General features: G+C 63.4%; 1 protein-coding gene and 1 gene segment (V, D, J or C); both read right to left on the bottom strand.

Annotated features, from left to right (window-relative positions):
* Positions 1-15,891, bottom strand: part of Brsk2 (BR serine/threonine kinase 2) — a 53,552-nt gene that overhangs the window by 12,794 nt on the left and 24,867 nt on the right. The window contains exons 8-13 of the mRNA XM_048807622.1: positions 14,454-14,485; positions 14,006-14,170; positions 13,740-13,837; positions 13,517-13,667; positions 1,981-2,046; positions 52-123 (exon numbers count right to left, since the gene is read on the bottom strand). Coding sequence (XP_048663579.1) covers positions 52-123; positions 1,981-2,046; positions 13,517-13,667; positions 13,740-13,837; positions 14,006-14,170; positions 14,454-14,485 — 584 coding nt within the window. The remainder of the gene's footprint in view (positions 1-51; positions 124-1,980; positions 2,047-13,516; positions 13,668-13,739; positions 13,838-14,005; positions 14,171-14,453; positions 14,486-15,891) is intronic.
* LOC107157075 lies at positions 7,488-14,413 on the bottom strand. The segment is given in 9 exon segments: positions 7,488-8,067; positions 8,149-8,282; positions 10,087-10,413; positions 10,497-10,817; positions 10,907-11,230; positions 11,432-11,728; positions 12,194-12,377; positions 14,342-14,348; positions 14,403-14,413. Coding segments are annotated over 5 exon segments (942 nt in total).

The raw sequence follows: 15,891 nt of genomic DNA on the forward strand, positions 1-15,891 counted from the left end.
ACCGGCCCTGCGCACGCGGGATGGCAGACCCACAGCTGAGGTCAGGATGGCTGGTCACTCACCCGGGGACTGCTGAGTGGACTCGTGGACAGGCCTGAGGAGGCACCACTGATGGACCGAGACCTGGGGGGTGGCAAAGGACAAAACAGTGACTCGGCCAGGAGGGGCTCCTGCTCCTCTCCCCAGGTGGACCACCAAGAGGCCTGGAGACCCAGCCCAGAGCCCCCAGGCCTTGGGGCCTGGTTCACACCTGCCAACCCTAAGAGGTCCCTGGATGCACAGCTGTGCCTAGGATCACCCTGCTGACCTCACCCATCAGCACCCAGTGTGCAGCTGGGGTCCCTGGGGCTCCTCCCCACACACAGGAACCACCAGCAGCCCAGGCCTGGCACAGGATAAGGTGCCCAGAGGGCCTCAGCAAGGTCTGCAGGCCCCTGGGTAGATGGAGGGACGAGGGGCAAGGTGGAGGCTTGCTGTGAACTGGGTCCAGCCCCATCCTTGCCAAGCCTCCTGTTGGGTGAGCTGCTGCCTGAGCACGGACCCCAAGGCTGAGCTGTCACAGCGACGGGTGTGTGGATCACCAGCTGGGCACTAGCCCAGCCCTCCACATCCACAAATGTCCACAAGAGACGCCTGCGGCCAGCCCAGAGCCCTCCTCTTGCACCATCACTGCCCCACTTGGCTGAAGACCGGCCAGGCACAGCAGAGAGCCCATGTGTCCACCACCACAGGTGAGCAGCTGCCTGAGGGCAGGCACAGGCCTTGGCCCCACCACACCAAAAGAGAGGACAAGCAAAGGCCATCTCACCCCTGGGCAGCGGCACCTGCCATCCTTAGAGGAGGGAAATGGGGGCAGGGGTGGCAGCCACAGGAGAGAAGAGGACAGGAAAGAGTAAAAGACCATCCCACATTGCCCCCAGTGTGCCCACTGCTGGCCAGCCCGGCTGCAAAGGGCCTCCCGGCCCATACCGAGGACTGGCTCCTAGGCTCAGGAGCTACTGAGGGCGCCAGCACCCTGGCCACCCTGGCCCTTGCCTGGTTCCCAGCTGGCCCCCGGGCACCTGTGGGAAGGGCCCCGTGGCAGCAACCTGCAGGTCTCCCCACCTGACTGCCAAGGGAGAGGGAGGCAGCGAGACCCTCTGCCAGGAGCCTGCCTGGGCCAGCATTGGGCAAAGCCCAGGTGCAGAGAGGGAGCCCGGCCCCAAGGAGGTGTCCAGGGAGAGGGGGTGCCCTGGGGGCAGCAGCCACGAGCAAGCAAGATCAGGGCCCGGGCTCCCCAGGCCAGCCAGGAGCTTGCCACCTGGCGCAAGGAGAGCAGAGGAGCTGCGGCAGGGCTGGGGCTGAGCAGGCCTCCTGCCTGGCCCCCGGACACTGAGCTACAACTGGCACGTCAGGAAAGGCGCGGTCCTGAGGACAGTGGAGGGGGGTGCAGGGTGAGGGAGGGGCCAGGGCACAGGCAGGCTCCACAGGGACGAGGCCCAAGGGGCCAGAGCTCTGGGAGGCAGCTCTGCAGGCAGTGCCCCCACCCAGGGTGTCAGCCACCACCTGCCAGCACAGGGGAACGGGGTGGCTGATCCCAGCCCTTGTGGGCAGCAGGGCCACAGCAGCCAGTGCCAGCCAGGCCCACTGGACCAAGGCCAAGCGCCGGCAAAAGGGAGGCCTCCCTGCTGCCACGTGGGGCTCCTAGGGTGGGGAGCATAGTGGTGCCCCCCACCCTGGGCCTGTGTACGCACCGTGTGCGGGTCTTTCCCCCGGGCTGGCCATCAGCCTTGCCCCAGCAAACCCACCCCTCCTGGGCCACAGCACAGCTGGCCATGCTCCTTCCTTGGCTGGCTGGACATTCCATTCCCAGAGAGCAGGGGTCAGGAAGCGTCTGCAGCCCAGCCCAGCCCCGCCTCCAGGCCCTGCCTGTGCCTGCCTGGCCAGGCAGGGGCTGTGTGTCTGGGGCTGGGAGGGCGGACGGACGGGCAGGGTGTGTACCTGTCTTCTTTGCTGAATTGGGGATGGGCTTCAGCGATATCCAGGCTTTTACTGAACATTGCTTTACTACAGCAGGAACAAAGCGAGAAAACAGAGTTACTGCCACGGCCACACGCACGCAGGTCACTGCCAGGCCCGTCTGCCGCCCGGGCCACACGGGCGAGACCTCCACACAGCTCTGAGGTAGGGCATGACCTGACAACCCCAGACCAGCACACAGAGACGGCGAGAGAGGACGGGGCAGGAGCCACAGCAAGCCTGCCTGAGCAGCCTGCTGGGCAGGGTGGCCAGGCCTCGGGGGATGCCCAGCCCCCACCCCAGCCCCAGGACCCCTGCAGTCCTGGCCAGTGGCCCCTGCGGCCCAGTGCCAAGAGGCCAAGCCAGAAGCTAAAGCAGGCTAGGTGTGCCAGGCCAAAAGGCCTCTGAAACCCTGGGGCAGTCCCACCCCACAGCAGCCAGGCCTGGGGGTTGGGGCAGGAGTTCAGGCCATGCAGGGTGGGAAGGGCTCAGGTTGGCCCCCAGCCTGCCCTGCAAGGCCCAGGGAAGGTGATGGCCACAAGAGCAGAAGGCATGCGCTCAGGCTGCTGGGAGGGTCCTGCAAGGAGCAGCATGCCTACAGCAAGCAGGACACCAGAGGAGACCCTGGCTGCCCCAGGCTGGCAGCTGGTGAACTGGAAGGAGGACCCTGAGGGCTGGCACCCTGGGGTTGAAGGCCCAGCCAGCCCTGATCCCTGGTGAGGGCCTGGGGCCAGCACTGAGGTCTGGCAGTTTATCCTGATGGCCACCCAGCTGCCTTGTGTTTCCGCAGTTTCTGGCAAGTTCCTCTGGTGAGGCCCTTGGCACCCCACTGCCCACTAGAGAGAGGGGGCAGTGGGGTGCTGGCCCAGACCCCAAGGCTGAACAATGACAGCCAGGGCTGATGGGACTCCAGGCCCATGTCTGTCTCACACAACTAGGACTCCCACCTGGGGAGGGAAGACTGGAGACCCCTTCTCAGAGGCCACACCTAGCATCTCCCACAGCTCCGTCCCACCCAGGCAATGCAGGTTCTGGGCACCCTTTCTCCCTCCAGGGGTCCTACGGGACACACACCCACTCAGCACTCCCCCAGATTCCACATCCCTGGCCACGACACTGCCACTGGCCACCCACAGAGGGTCAAACATCAATGAGGGACAAGCCTTCTGGACTGGCAGCTTTCAACATGGCTTGATCACAGGACAGACCAGCCCAGCCCAGCCCAGCCCAGCCCAGCACAGCTCAGCCCAGTTCAACCCAGCTCAACCCAGTTCAGTCCAGTTCAGCACAGCTCAGCACAGCTCAGCACAGCACAGCCCAGCTCAGCCCTGCTCAGCCCAGCCCAGCCCTGCTCAGCCCAGTTCTGCTCTGCTCAGCCCAGCCCAGGCCAGCCCAGCCCANGCCCAGCCCAGCTCAGTCCAGCTCAGCTCAGCCCAGCCCAGCCCAGCCCAGCTTAGCCCAGTCCATCTCAGCCGAATTCAGCCCAGCTCAGCCCAGTCCAGCTCAGCCCAATTCAGCCCAGCTCAGCCCAGCTTGGTCCAGCTCAACTCAGCCCAGTTCTGCTCAGCCCAGCCCAGCTCAGCTCAGCCCTGCTTAGCCCATCTCAGCCCAGCTTGGCCCAGCTTGGTCCAGCTTGGTCCAGCGTAGTCTAGCCCAGCCCAGCTCAGCCTAGTGGAGCCTGATCAGCCTAGTGTTGGGCGGCCCAGCTCAGCAGACAGGTGTGGCCCAGCCTGCCCTTCCCATCCTCTCACGTCCTTCTGCTCAGCTCGGATGCCTTCCGGTCCCCATCAGGGCTGCATCCCTGCCCACGGCCCCTTTTGGCTTTCCACGTCCATGCCCTGCTGTGTGTCCTCTGGTACCTCTCCCCTCACCTTCTTGGTCTGGAGGCCTCTTCTCCATCCTGAGTTTCTAGGAGTGCCCAGGCCTGGCGTTGCTGTCCACGTCTGAGGAGGACAGGAGGCCATAGAGCGTCGCAGTCTACGTGCTCAGGCCTCTGAGCCCTCCCCCCTCTTGGCCTGGTGGCCCTGGGCTGTGGTCCACCCTCATGGCCATTGTCTGCCTGCTCCAGAGGGACTGTGCCAGGGCAGGAGCTCAGGCTTGCTCTAGGCCCAGGCTGGAGGGCTGTGTCCTCAGCAGCCCTCTGCCCCACTGTGGACCCTTTGCCCAGGGCTGGGGCAGTCTGGGTGCTTGGGGCCCCACTGGGGAGGGGCTGTATGACTGTATGTCTGGCCCCCACGGGGGTCACTCGCCCACTTCCTGCTCCACCTCCATATTGTGGCCGCTCACCTCCTCCACGTCATGTCTGGTCTGTGGTCTGGTTGTGGTGGGGACAGGTGTGTGTGGCTTGGGCTGTGTGACCCCACAGGCCGTGGTGAGACTAGGGCTCTACATGACTGGCCACAGTGCTGGGCCGGGGGCCAAGATGCAGGACAGGAGAGACGGAAATCCACACAGAGGCTCCCAGACTCTGAGACAGAGATGGACGGGACAGAGTCTGGGAGGAGCACTGAGGGCCAGCGGTGCCTGGACCCCAAAGCATAGGGCTGGCCAGAGGGGGCCACGGCCAGGGAGGCCTCGAGAAAGAACTCTGGGCACAAGTGGGCATCAGGTGGCTCTGGGCCCTGGGGCGGGAGAGTCAGCTCTTTTGGGGGACTTGGAAGCGCTTCATAAGCAGGGCCTTGGGAAGTGAGGGGAGAATGGAGGGCCCTCTGGCTGTGAGGTCCATCAGGGGACTGCTGGAGGGGGTGGGAGGCGCCTGGGGTCCTGGAGGCTCGTTGCTGTCAATGGGGGCGCTGTGGCTGCCTGTCTCGGTCACCTGGCTGCTGTGAGAAAACACAGCCAGCCTGCTCAGAGCACACTGACTTGTTGCAGTCCTGGTGGCTGATGACCATGGTCAGTGGTCATTCCAGCGAGGGCTGCTTCTTGATTCGTAGATGGCCACTGTGTGGGGCCTGTGGTCAGTGTTGCTCATTGTGACCCAGTCGCCTTCCAGAGGCCCCCAATCCCAGCCTTTCAGCTGAGGGCTTTGCCAACCTAAGTCACAACAGAGACCCTCCAGCGGTCACCAGGAAGGAGCGCTGCCATGGCCCATGGTGGGCGGTTCAAGAGGCCAGGAGGGCCGGGTTGAGGCAAGCAGGAGGGTGTGCGGGTGTTTGAAAGCTCCTGTGGCCGCTGGATCAACAAAGTGGCATCACCCGGGCTGGACAGAAGGGTCTTTGTGGGTTGTGGCAGCTCTGGGCAGCGCTGGGATTGGCTGAGTCTGTCGTGTTCGCCCAGGTGACCCTGTGTGACAGCCCTCCTTGGTGGCCTTCCCTGGTCCCGTGGTCAGAGTCTGCCAAGGTGCCAGCCTTCAGTTTCAGCATCTACATCTCCAGGGGACATGGGCATTCAGCCCGCTGGCCCTGCCTCTGCCCTCTCTGTGGCTGGTTAAAAGGACTTTGCCCCTGGATTCAGGGCCCATCGACCCTGACTGCATCTGCAAAGGCCCTTCTTCCAAAGGGGTGATTCCCAGGGTCCAGGACATGAGTGCCTCTCTTGTGGGCCAGGGAGAGAGTGAAGAGGAGGACCCGGCAGGGTGTGCTCTCGTCCTGGGAAGCAGGTCTCGCGGGCTCCACACGCGGGCTCTGGACCCTGGCTGCGGGTGGTCCAGTTCCCTGGGTGCTCTGGAACGAGGAGACCAGCTGACTTGCTCCGGGCTGCGGGAGCTACAGCCCATGTCTGTGTGACGGCGTCCCACTCTGGGGCTGTGGAGTCTCACGCTCTGGGGTGTGAGTCAGAGAAAGAAGACACTGGCTTTGCCCCTGGGATGCCCTCGGTCCAGCACACAGGAGGAGGTGCCCAGCTTGGAAGGAGAGCCTGGCAGGCCACGGGCTGGGGCGGGGCCTGGCTTCTCCAGAGCGTGTGTCTGTGGGGGTGGACAGGGGCTGTGGCCTGGGCAACTTTGGAAGCCCTCCTGTTCGGAGCAGCTCTCCTGTCTCAGACGAGCCTCCCCAGCCTCCCGCCTCCCAGTGCTGCTCTTCTGCCCAGAGTGGGGTCTGGTGCTACCCAGTTTGGCTGCTCCAGGGGCCCATTTCCATCCTGGTTCAGAGTTCATGTGACACTGGACCTGCTGCCCTGCTGCAGGTCCCCCTGTAGGGCCACTGCCATGATGATCACAAGGGTGTTTGGTCACTTGGCCTCCGAATGGTCTAAAGAGTTCACAGCCCTCAACCAGGGCTGGGGCCCCACCCTCGTGTCCTCCTACTGTAGCTGTCCACCACTGAAACTTTTCTTCACGTTATTGGCTGCTGGGTTTTTCCTTCTGTGAAGGACCCATTGCTCATCTTTCTTGTTTTTTTTTTTTTTTATTGGTTCCAGAGTGCTCTTTGTTTCTGAAGGAAGTCTGCCCTTTGTTGTATGTGTTCATGGATTCTCCCCACCATTTTTCGTGGTTCTGGGGATCAAACCCCAGGCCTCATGCATGCTAGGCAAGCGCTGTACCTCTGAGCTATATCTCCAGCCCTTTGTTTTTTTTAAAGTTTATGTTAATTTGTTCTGTTTAGTTAGGTGTGACAGTAGAATGCGTTGTGACACGTTGTTCACAAATGGAGCACAACTTCTTCTTCCTCTGGCTGCACCCGGGGCGGTCACTCCAGTGGTGTCATCACACCCGTCTGCAGGGCAGGAGTGTCCGTCTCATTCTACCTCCTCCCCATCCCCACAGCCCCACCCCTCCCCGCACTCCCCTCTGCACAAGCCAAAGCTCCTTCATTCCTCCCTCCCTCCCACCAACTATGGCTGCCCGGTTCTTTTTATTTTGAGACAGGGTCTGCTGATGTTGCCAGGCTGGCCTTGAACTGGTGTCCTTCTGCAGCCTCCTGGGTAGCTGGGGGGACGGGTGTTCCCCTTCACTTTTGTTGGGCTCCACAGAGACCCCGCAAGCAGCTTTCCAACTGGGAAGCCACTTGCCTGGCTGAGGAGGGCACAGCCCCCGCCACCTCGGTCCTGGCCACTGGCTGTGCCCTGTGCCCGGCTCAGTCTCCTTGGCCACCAGTATTCTTCCCAAGGATGATGGTGGCCAGCCCCTGGTGGCCCTGGCTCACCGAAGGTCACCTCTCAGCTAAGTGAGTGTCCAGGCTGGCTGTGGGGCCGGGGCCAGGGATGGGCCTTCTGCAGAGTCAGGGTGGATGGACTGAGGTCCTGGGAGGCCCCACAGCCTCGTCTCCTTGGTGACGGCATCCGAGCTCCCAGACTGCTGCTCTGACCAGGGCATTGGCGCTCGCTTGGCCCAAGGTGGGGGTTTTCCCTCACAGAGGAGGGGACGTGAATCTGGGCTGGAGGCCAGAGGTGTGGACAGCTCAGGGACTGGTGTTGAGGGCTCTCACAGAGGACAGCTGCTTGACTGGACTCCTCCTTTCCCTCTGGCCCTCGTCCACGTCCTTGGAGTGCCTTCCTCCGGCCACCCCAGGGTGACCACAGACACTTCCCTAAAGCATGCTCAGGAGGCCTGGGCCATGGCAGGAGCTTTACTGAGAATCCTGGGTGGGAACAGGACTGCCAGGTGGAGGTGGGCGAGGCTGTGGGCAGGAGGGGACCCCTCTCCAGGCTGTGGGACCCCTCTGCCCAGCCCAGGGGACTGGGCTGGCTGCCTCCCGTGGTGGGGACCATGGCTCTGGGCCTCAGTGTGTTTTCTGGTTGTTGGGGGCCATCCTGAGGACTGTGGGCCTGGGTGAGTCCCGGCGGTCAGCGCCCATCCTGCGGCCAGGAGCCCTCTGCCGAAGGGCCAGGCGCTGTTCTGGGCTGGTCTCAGAGTGGGTGAGGTCTGTGATTGATGGGCTGTCTTGGGGAACCTTGGGGCTGAGGAACGTTCTGGACTCTGGTGCGCTGGTACTTGGGCCCCAGCCCTGGCCCTGACAGGGTGGGTCTGCTCCCTCCTCCCACCTGGGCAGAGCCGCAGCCCCAGGAGGCTCAGACGCGGAGGCCCGGCTGCGTGGCGGGGTGTCCTGGCTAGGCCCCCGGATGGAGGATGTTGGCGTAGTCGTGCAGGGCCTGGGGTGTGCTCCGCAGCTCTGCGGAGAAGACCCACTTCACCTGGGGAGAAGGTGTGTGTGAGGGCAGCCGTAGCTGGCCCAGGGCCTTCTGGGCCCCACCCGCCCAGGCGCCAGGCCCCACCTTGAAGAGGGTGATGGTGGCACCGTAGCTCACGCTGAGCAGGAACAGGGAGATGAAAACACAGGTGCTGGTCCACAGCCCGTCCAGCTCGGCACTCTCCAGCTCCTCTGTGCACAGGTCCTGCAGGTCTAGCTCTGGGAGGACGGGCCAGTCAGTTCTCCCGGCCCAGGGAACCCCCACTGAGGCCCCCAGGAGAGGAGCTCCCTGCCCGGCCTCATATGGGACTTCCCAGAGCCCCCCGTCAGCCTTGGAGGGCTGGAGGCCCAAAGCCCACCAAGTCAGCTTGCAGCTCAGGGGATCCCGGTCTTCTGCCCACTCCTGACCTTGAGTCTGTGCTCTGCCCCACCAGGCCCGGAGGCCTGGCCTGTTCCTCTCCCTCTCCTTCTCCTATCTCTCCTGGCCCCAAACTTGGCCCCATGCACCCCTCCCAGAGAATGCTGGGCCCTCATGAAGGGCTCTGACCCCAGGAGTCTTGGTGACAGTGACAAGTCTCTGAGGGCTGGCCCAGTTGAACAGACTCTGAGCCCAGGCCTGTGGGGTCAGAGCAGCCTCCTGGTCTGGGGGATGGGCCCTTGCCCTCTCTGGGACCTTCACCAATTTGCTCGGCCTCATGCCTGTCTCTGGTCACCTGAGGTCAGTGGCCCTCCTCTATCACAGCCTGGGGTTGGGCTGGGTGGGCCTGGGGCAGGCCCTGGGTGCTGGGCCCACTCCTGTGCTCCTGCTCTGAGGAGGGCCTGGTGGGAAGGTGCCTGGGTGGGGAGGCATCTCCCTTGCAGAGGGCCGTGTGCCCTCCGCCTCCCGATGCCCTCTGTGGCTGTGTGGGTATGCACAGGCCCAGCTGGCTGTGGCTGTGCCTGTGATGGGGCCTGGGTGCACATGATGGCTCTAACCGCTTGTCCTCCAGGCTCTGGGAAGGGCGTGCATCCTGCTCTGGGCTTGTGGTGGACCAGGAGAGCTCAGACACTTCTGCTGTGTGTCCATCTCCCTGTCTGTGGGGTAGGGCCGCCAGGGAGGGGTGGGCCGGGGAGGCTGGGGCCATAGGGGGAGGTCTTGTGGGGGCACTGGGATCCCAGCTGAGGTGTGAGTTTCCCTTTTTGTCTTGGACCTGGGAGCCTGGCTGTGTCGAGGGAAGGACTTGGAGTGGTCTGCGCATGGGCAGCCATGGGAGGCCAGGGCCAGGCCGTCCTGAGCACATGTGACACACTGTTGGGTGGGTGCTGTGAGCCCCGCTGCAGGTGCAGGGTGCTGCTGCAGGTGCCTAATGCTGCATGATCAGTGTGTGCCCCTCTGCGGCCAGCACGTGTGGCACAGGGGCATGTGACTGGACATACGTGTGTGTGGCTGGTGTCTCCTTGTGTGGCTGTGGCTGGAGTGAGGCCAGCAGCAAGGCTGAGGACAGTGGGTGCTGACCCATGTGTGACCGTGCAGCAGGACAGTCAGGGCGTGGGGGTGAGTGGGCTTGACCCCTGGCCCCGTGCACAGAGGGAGGCAGAGGGCTGTCTGGGGTCTGCCTCTGGCAGGGACACCTGGAGGTGTGGGGTCTTGTCTCTCCAGGGACAGAGCTGACATCTCCTGGGGTGCTCACCCTGGCCCACCGAGGACCATCTCCTCCGACTCTGTGACCCTCTTTGGGGGCAGGGTCTCTGTGCCGAGCCCCATCGTGTGGTGTGCTATTTGACAGACACCCCCACTGCTGCCCCAGCCCCTCTCAGCCCCTCTTTTGGGGCGCCCTTCTGTGGAAGATGATTCTGCCCTGCAGCCCTGCCCTCCCCAAGAATGGGCACCCAGGGCTGTGAGCAGGCTTTGCAGAGTTTATTAGGGTGGCTTCCTGGTGCATCACAACAGTGGACAGGCCTAGTGGACAGGCCTGACTGGCCTCCCTTCCTGCCCTGCTGGATGAGCCCTGTGGGGAGAGGCCGGCAGGGTGGCTTCATTTACCAGGGCTCTTGAACACGGTTTTCTCGAGGGTTCTCCGGCCAGGAAGTGCCTCGTGGACCACGCGGCAGGTGAACTTGGTATTCAGCGCCCAGTCTGCCTGGGTGATCTCTAGGCGGCTGAAGATGAAGAAGGAGGGGTGGGAGGTGTTGGTCTTGAGGGGCGCTGTGGTGCTGTGCTGGTCATGGTGGATCTGCCCGTTGCGAAGCCACTGCACCGAGATGTCCACGGGGAAGAAGTTCTGGATCAGGCAGGTGAGGGTGAGCTTGTCCTGGCCCCCTCGCTCCTCAGGTGGCAGGAACACGTAGACCTCGGGGGCCATGCGCTTGCCTGTGGACAAAAGGTGTCAGCCCAACCTCCACCCTCTCTGACCACTAGGGAGGCCAGCCCACCTGCCCAGGCCCGTGACTTGCCGGGGGCCTTGGTGATGGACCGAACGATGGGCTTGGGCAGCTCAGGGTGTGTCACCGTGCAGCGGTAGGTTTCGCCATCGATCCAGTCCTTGGCGTCCACTGGCAGGGTGGAGACGATGCTGAATGTAGCGTTGAGCTGCTTGTTGGCCTTCCAGGGGTCGGAGGTCACTGGCTTCTGGCTGTCCCGGGTCCAGACCACTGTCACGCCCTCTTTGCTTTCCAGGTCTACCACCAGACAGGTGAGCTTGGGCGCTGTGCGGACGTACAGGTCCAGAGGGCTGGGCGGGATCAGGTAGGTACTTATCCCTCGTGGCTCGTCATCTGTGGGGTGGGGAGAGGCAGCATGAGGCCCCCGCTCAGCCGCCTCTGGCTCCTGGGTGTCCAGGTGTCAGGGCAGGAGGGGGCCACACCTGTGCACTTCTGGGCATGGGCCCGGTAGTTGAAGCCGTGGGTTGTGACCTGGCACGTGAAGATGCTCTCTGACATCCAGTCTTCCTGGGTGACATTGATCTTGCTGTGGGTGGAGGCCAGCTTGCCTTCCTGCGTGGGTGGGGCAATGGATGAGGCCGTTTTGAAGAGTGGCTTCTTGTCCTTCAGCCAAGTGACCACGAGGTCACCCGGGGTGTAGCCAGAAATGAGGCAATAGAGCTGGATGATGGAGTGAGATCCACTGGGGTCACAGGCTGAGTGGAAGAGCGTCACATCGGGGCCGGTGAAGTTGGAGAGCAAGCAACCTAGGGCAGAGGTGTGAGCCGTGAGGTCCCCTGAGCTGCAGCTTCCTCCTCCAGGCACCCCCGGCCCCCGCCCAGGTCCCCAGGCACACTGCGTGCTGCCCTGCTTTGGTCCTCCCCATCCCAGCTGGGCACATTCGAGAAGTCCCTGCTGCTGTGACTGCTTTCTCCTGTGGTGGCTGCAGCAAGCCTGGCCCCGCTTACCTTGGACGGTCTTGTTGACCTGGGATGTCGACGATGGAGCATGGCGCACGCTGCAGGTGAAACTCTTCCTGGCCCACTCCTCTGTGCCGGACACGGTCACCTGGCTGGTTCTGGCCAGGAGGCCGGAGCTGAGTTTGGCGGTGGGGAAGTTCAGGGTGCTCACATTCAGGGAGCCTGTGTCCCAGGTCACAGTCACTGGCTCTGGGAAGTAGCCTGTGACCAGGCAGCCCAGCGACACGGAGGTGGGCTTGCTGCAGCAGGAGTGCAAGGGGAAGACGGACGGCTTCTGGATGGAGGCTGCAGGACAGGGTCCAGGTCAGGCCGGCCTCAGACTACCACGCGACCCAGACTGGGGGCCCTGCTCCAGCCTAGGGGCCAGATGGCCAGGCCTGTGTAGGTCCAGTCCTGACTCTCTAACTCCACCTCTTCCTCCCAAGCCCCAGGCCCAGGTGCCATGGGGACCCCTGCACCCCACCTCACGGGCTGCAGGATCTACCCAGCCTCAGCCCTGAAGGCTGGGACAAAGGCTCTAGAACAGGAGAGGACCAGGCTGTTCCCCTAGGCTGAAGCCCAGGACCCAGACACCCCAGGAACCGGGGGCTGACCCAACCCCAGATCCCCTGGGACCCAGGGAACCAGAGACCCCAGCAATTACCAGATTGTCCCTTTGTCTCTACCTGTATCCCCCATGGGGGCTGGGGACCCAGAGTCTTCCCCGACTACTAGTCTTCCCCTTCCCCCATCCCAGAATCGTGGGCTTACCATGGGGAGTCCCCTCCCTCTCCTGAGCTCTGCTCTAAGAGGCCTCGGCTCCTCAGATGTGAGCCCCTGCCTGGCCCTCCAGACGTCTCAGCCCTTGCCTGCCCGTCCAGACTTCCCTGGGGCTCTGCCCCCCTGCCACCTCCTAGGGGAGGGTGGGAAGGCTGACCTTGACACCACAGGCCACCTCACAGGCCACCACAGTCCCACGCATGGTTCACACACACCTCTGTACCAGTCCCTGGCCTTGTCGCCAGCTGGGCTTGCTCACAAAACCAGCTCTAGGCTCCTAAAGCCCAGTGTCCAGCCCAGCTCAGTCCACCTTGCTCCACTCTGCCCACCCCATCTAGTGAGCATGGTCCAGTGGACTTTATCCAGGACAGCCAGAATCACTCCAGGGCAAACACACCGAGGACACATTTTGCCACATCCAGTTCAACGTGGCCTAACAAAGACATGATCAGCTCAACAAAGTGGAGTTCAGTACCAGTCAGCCCAGCCCAGCAAGCCTACCCAGCTCAGCCCAGCCCAGCCCAGCCCAGCCCAGCCCAGCCCAGCTCAGCCCAGCTCAGCCTCGACCAGCCAAGCTCAGCTCAGCCCAGCCCAGTTCAGCCTAGTTCAGCTCAGCCCAGCTCAGCCCAGCTCAGCCCAGCTCAGCCCAGCCCTGCTCAGCCCAGTCCTGCTCTGCTCAGCCCAGCTCAGCCCTGCTCAGCCCAGCTCAGCCCAGCCCTGCTCAGCCCAGTTCTGCTCTGCTCAGCCCAGCCCAGCCCAGCCCTGCTCTGCTCAGCCCGGCTCAGCCCTGCTCTACTCTGCTCAGCCCAGTTCAGCCCAGCTCAGCCCAGTCCTGCTCTGCTCTGCTCAGCTCAGCCCAGCCCAGTCCAGCTCAGCCCAGTTCAGATCAACCCAGCTCAGTCAGCCAAGTCACCCAGCCCAGCTCAGCTCTGCCTGGTCCAGCCCAGTTCAGCTGAGCCCATCTCAGCCCAGCTCAGATCAGTCCAGCACAGCTTAGTCCAGTCCAGCCTAGCACAGCTCAGCCCAGTGAAGCCCACCCAGCTCAGCTCAGCCCAGCCCCTCAGCCCAGTCCAGCCCAGCTCAGCCCAGCCAAGCTGAGTCCAGCTCAGCTCAGCCTAGCTCAGCCCAGCATAGCCTAGTCCATTTCAGTCCAACTCAGCCTGTGCGGTCCTGCTAGCAACCCCAGCACCGTGCAGTTCTGATCAGCCAGTGGCCTTGGCCCAGATCTCAGGACCAGTGGGAAGAGACGAGGCCAGGTCTAGAGCAGCCTAGGAGGGTGCTGCCTTGGTGTGGCACCCTAGGGCAGGCACGCACCTCTGGCCATGCTGGGCCATCTCAATGGCTCGCCGCGCAGGCACCGGGGAGCCGCCATCTGTCACGCTGAGCACCTCCATGGACTTGCGCTCGGGCCGCCGCTTGCCGTGCCGGTTCAACATCGGGGAGTCCACACGCTTCCGGGGAGGGTCTGTGTGCAGACAGGGGTCAGCCCTGGCTTCCAGCAAGCCCCAGGACGCAGCATGGGCTGGAGGCCTCATACCTATCTCATTCCTGGGGGGTAGGTCCTCGTCCTCATGGCTGGGGTACCGTTCTTTCCGGTCCAGGAGGAGGAAATAAATCATCTTTTCCTGGTTCTCCCTGTTTGGGGCGAGAGGCACCAGGAGGGTTGGCTCCCAAACACTCCTGGACAGTGTGCCTGCCCGTGGTCCAGGAGGACGCTGCCTCTGGCCACCTTCCCCAAAGCTGCCAGAGCTGGAGTGTGGAGCCCATGGCCAAGCCAGCCCCTCCTGCCCACCCAGGACATACTCCTCAGAGAGCAGGTCCTGCAGCAGCTTGTTGCGGTCTCGGAAGCAGCCCAGGGAGTGCATGCTGTCCAGCACGTCGGGGTCGATGTCCTCCAGGCTGGGCAGCGAACGGATCTGCACCTTTCGGGGGATGGGCTGCTCTGGCTCAGGCTCATTTTTGCCTCCTCTGTGGACAACACAGCACCAGGGGTCGCTCACTCCAGCTAGCCGGAGGCCACTCCACCCACCCTAAGGTGGCCAGGAGGGTGGGAGGCCCGCCCTCATCTGGGCCCCTGAGTCCTGTTGCTGTCTCTATGACCAGCCCCTGCAGGCCTCCTGTGTCCTGCCACACCAGCACAGGACAGCTGACAGCAAGGCTGGGGCAGCCCACGCTGGCCAGTGCCCTCCCCCCTCCTCACAGGCCACAGCAACAGGCAAAGCGGGCGTTAGTGGTCAGAGAAGCTACTTACATATACCATATGTGTTTCTGAATGTGCTCTAGCTACAAGGAAAGAGAGAAAGGGAGTTAGTACGGGGGCGCCCACGTTAGGAGGCAGGGAGAGCAGGAGCCGGGAGGCAGGGCGGGGCCCAGGCCAGCACCCCTGCCCTGCCTCCCCAGGTGCAGAGGGAGCCACCAGGGGAGGGGGCTGCCAGGGCAGGGCCTGGGAGGAGGGAGGCAGAGGAGCCAGCAGAGCCCTCCAGGCAAGTGCCCAGGCCAGGTTCTCCTGGATCCCAAGGGCAGAGAGGGAAAGCAGCCCAAGCCAGGAGGGCCAGGTGGCAGGGAGGGCTGGTGCAGTGTGGTCAGGAGGCCAGGCAGCCCCACTACAGCCCTTCTCCACAGATTCAGGGACAGCTTGCTTGGGGGAGAGAGACAGTCCCTCCTCCTGGAAAGGCCGGCCCAGAGGGCACTTGCTCCGCTCTATGCGCAATGGCCGTCCTGCCTGGAGGGCCCCTCGCCTGATGCAGCCACCTTCGGGGAAGGCCTCACTCTGCCCAGGGGCTTCCCCAGGACACCAGAGGCAGGACAGCAGTTAGGGAGATGCCCAGCGTGGTCACCAGCATTCCCCTGTCACACAGGCACAGGCCTGCCACCCACCTGAGCACTTGGGCATGCCCACACACACCTAGGCAAAACGGCCCTGACACACTCACATCTGTGCACACACCCACCTCTGTATAATCCCACACCTGGGCACACAGCCGAGCACACATCCCTGCACAGGCTCTCTCATATCTGTACACGCACACTCTGATATACACTCATACACCCGAGCACACCCATCTGGCATGTGTTCTCCCATCCTGTGCACAGGGACCCTGGCTCACACTGACCCACACCTGGCACACACACCCTGAATGTGCCACACACTAACCCACACAGGGCACCGGGCACACTCACTCCCACACCTGGCACACACACCCTGGATGTGCACACCCCTGGCACACTCCCACACCTGTGCACACATACTTGCATGCACTCTTCCACAACTGGGCACACCCACCCCTGGCACATGCTGTCCCACACCTGTGCACACTCACTCCCACCCCTGAGCACACATGCTCCTGGCACACAATCCTGGAACACTCACTCCCACACCTGTGCACACACCCATGGCACACGCTCTTCCACACCTGGGCACACAAACCCTGGCACACCTGACCCACACATGGCACCCGGCACACTAACTCCCACAGCTGGCACACACTCTCCAACACCTGAGCACACACACTCTTGGCACACTCACTCCCACCCCTGGCACACATGCCCAAGCGTCCACACACCTGGGCACATCACTGGTCCCCAAACCGCCCAGGCACTGGTGCGGTCACCCATGCACCCTGAGGAGCCCAGCCCCCTGGTGACTCCTCGGCCCAGCAGGCCACCGGCAAGGGGCGGGGGCTGCGCAG

Source organism: Marmota marmota, unplaced genomic scaffold (genome assembly GCF_001458135.2).
Source record: "Marmota marmota marmota unplaced genomic scaffold, marMar, whole genome shotgun sequence".
NCBI lineage: Eukaryota > Metazoa > Chordata > Mammalia > Rodentia > Sciuridae > Marmota > Marmota marmota.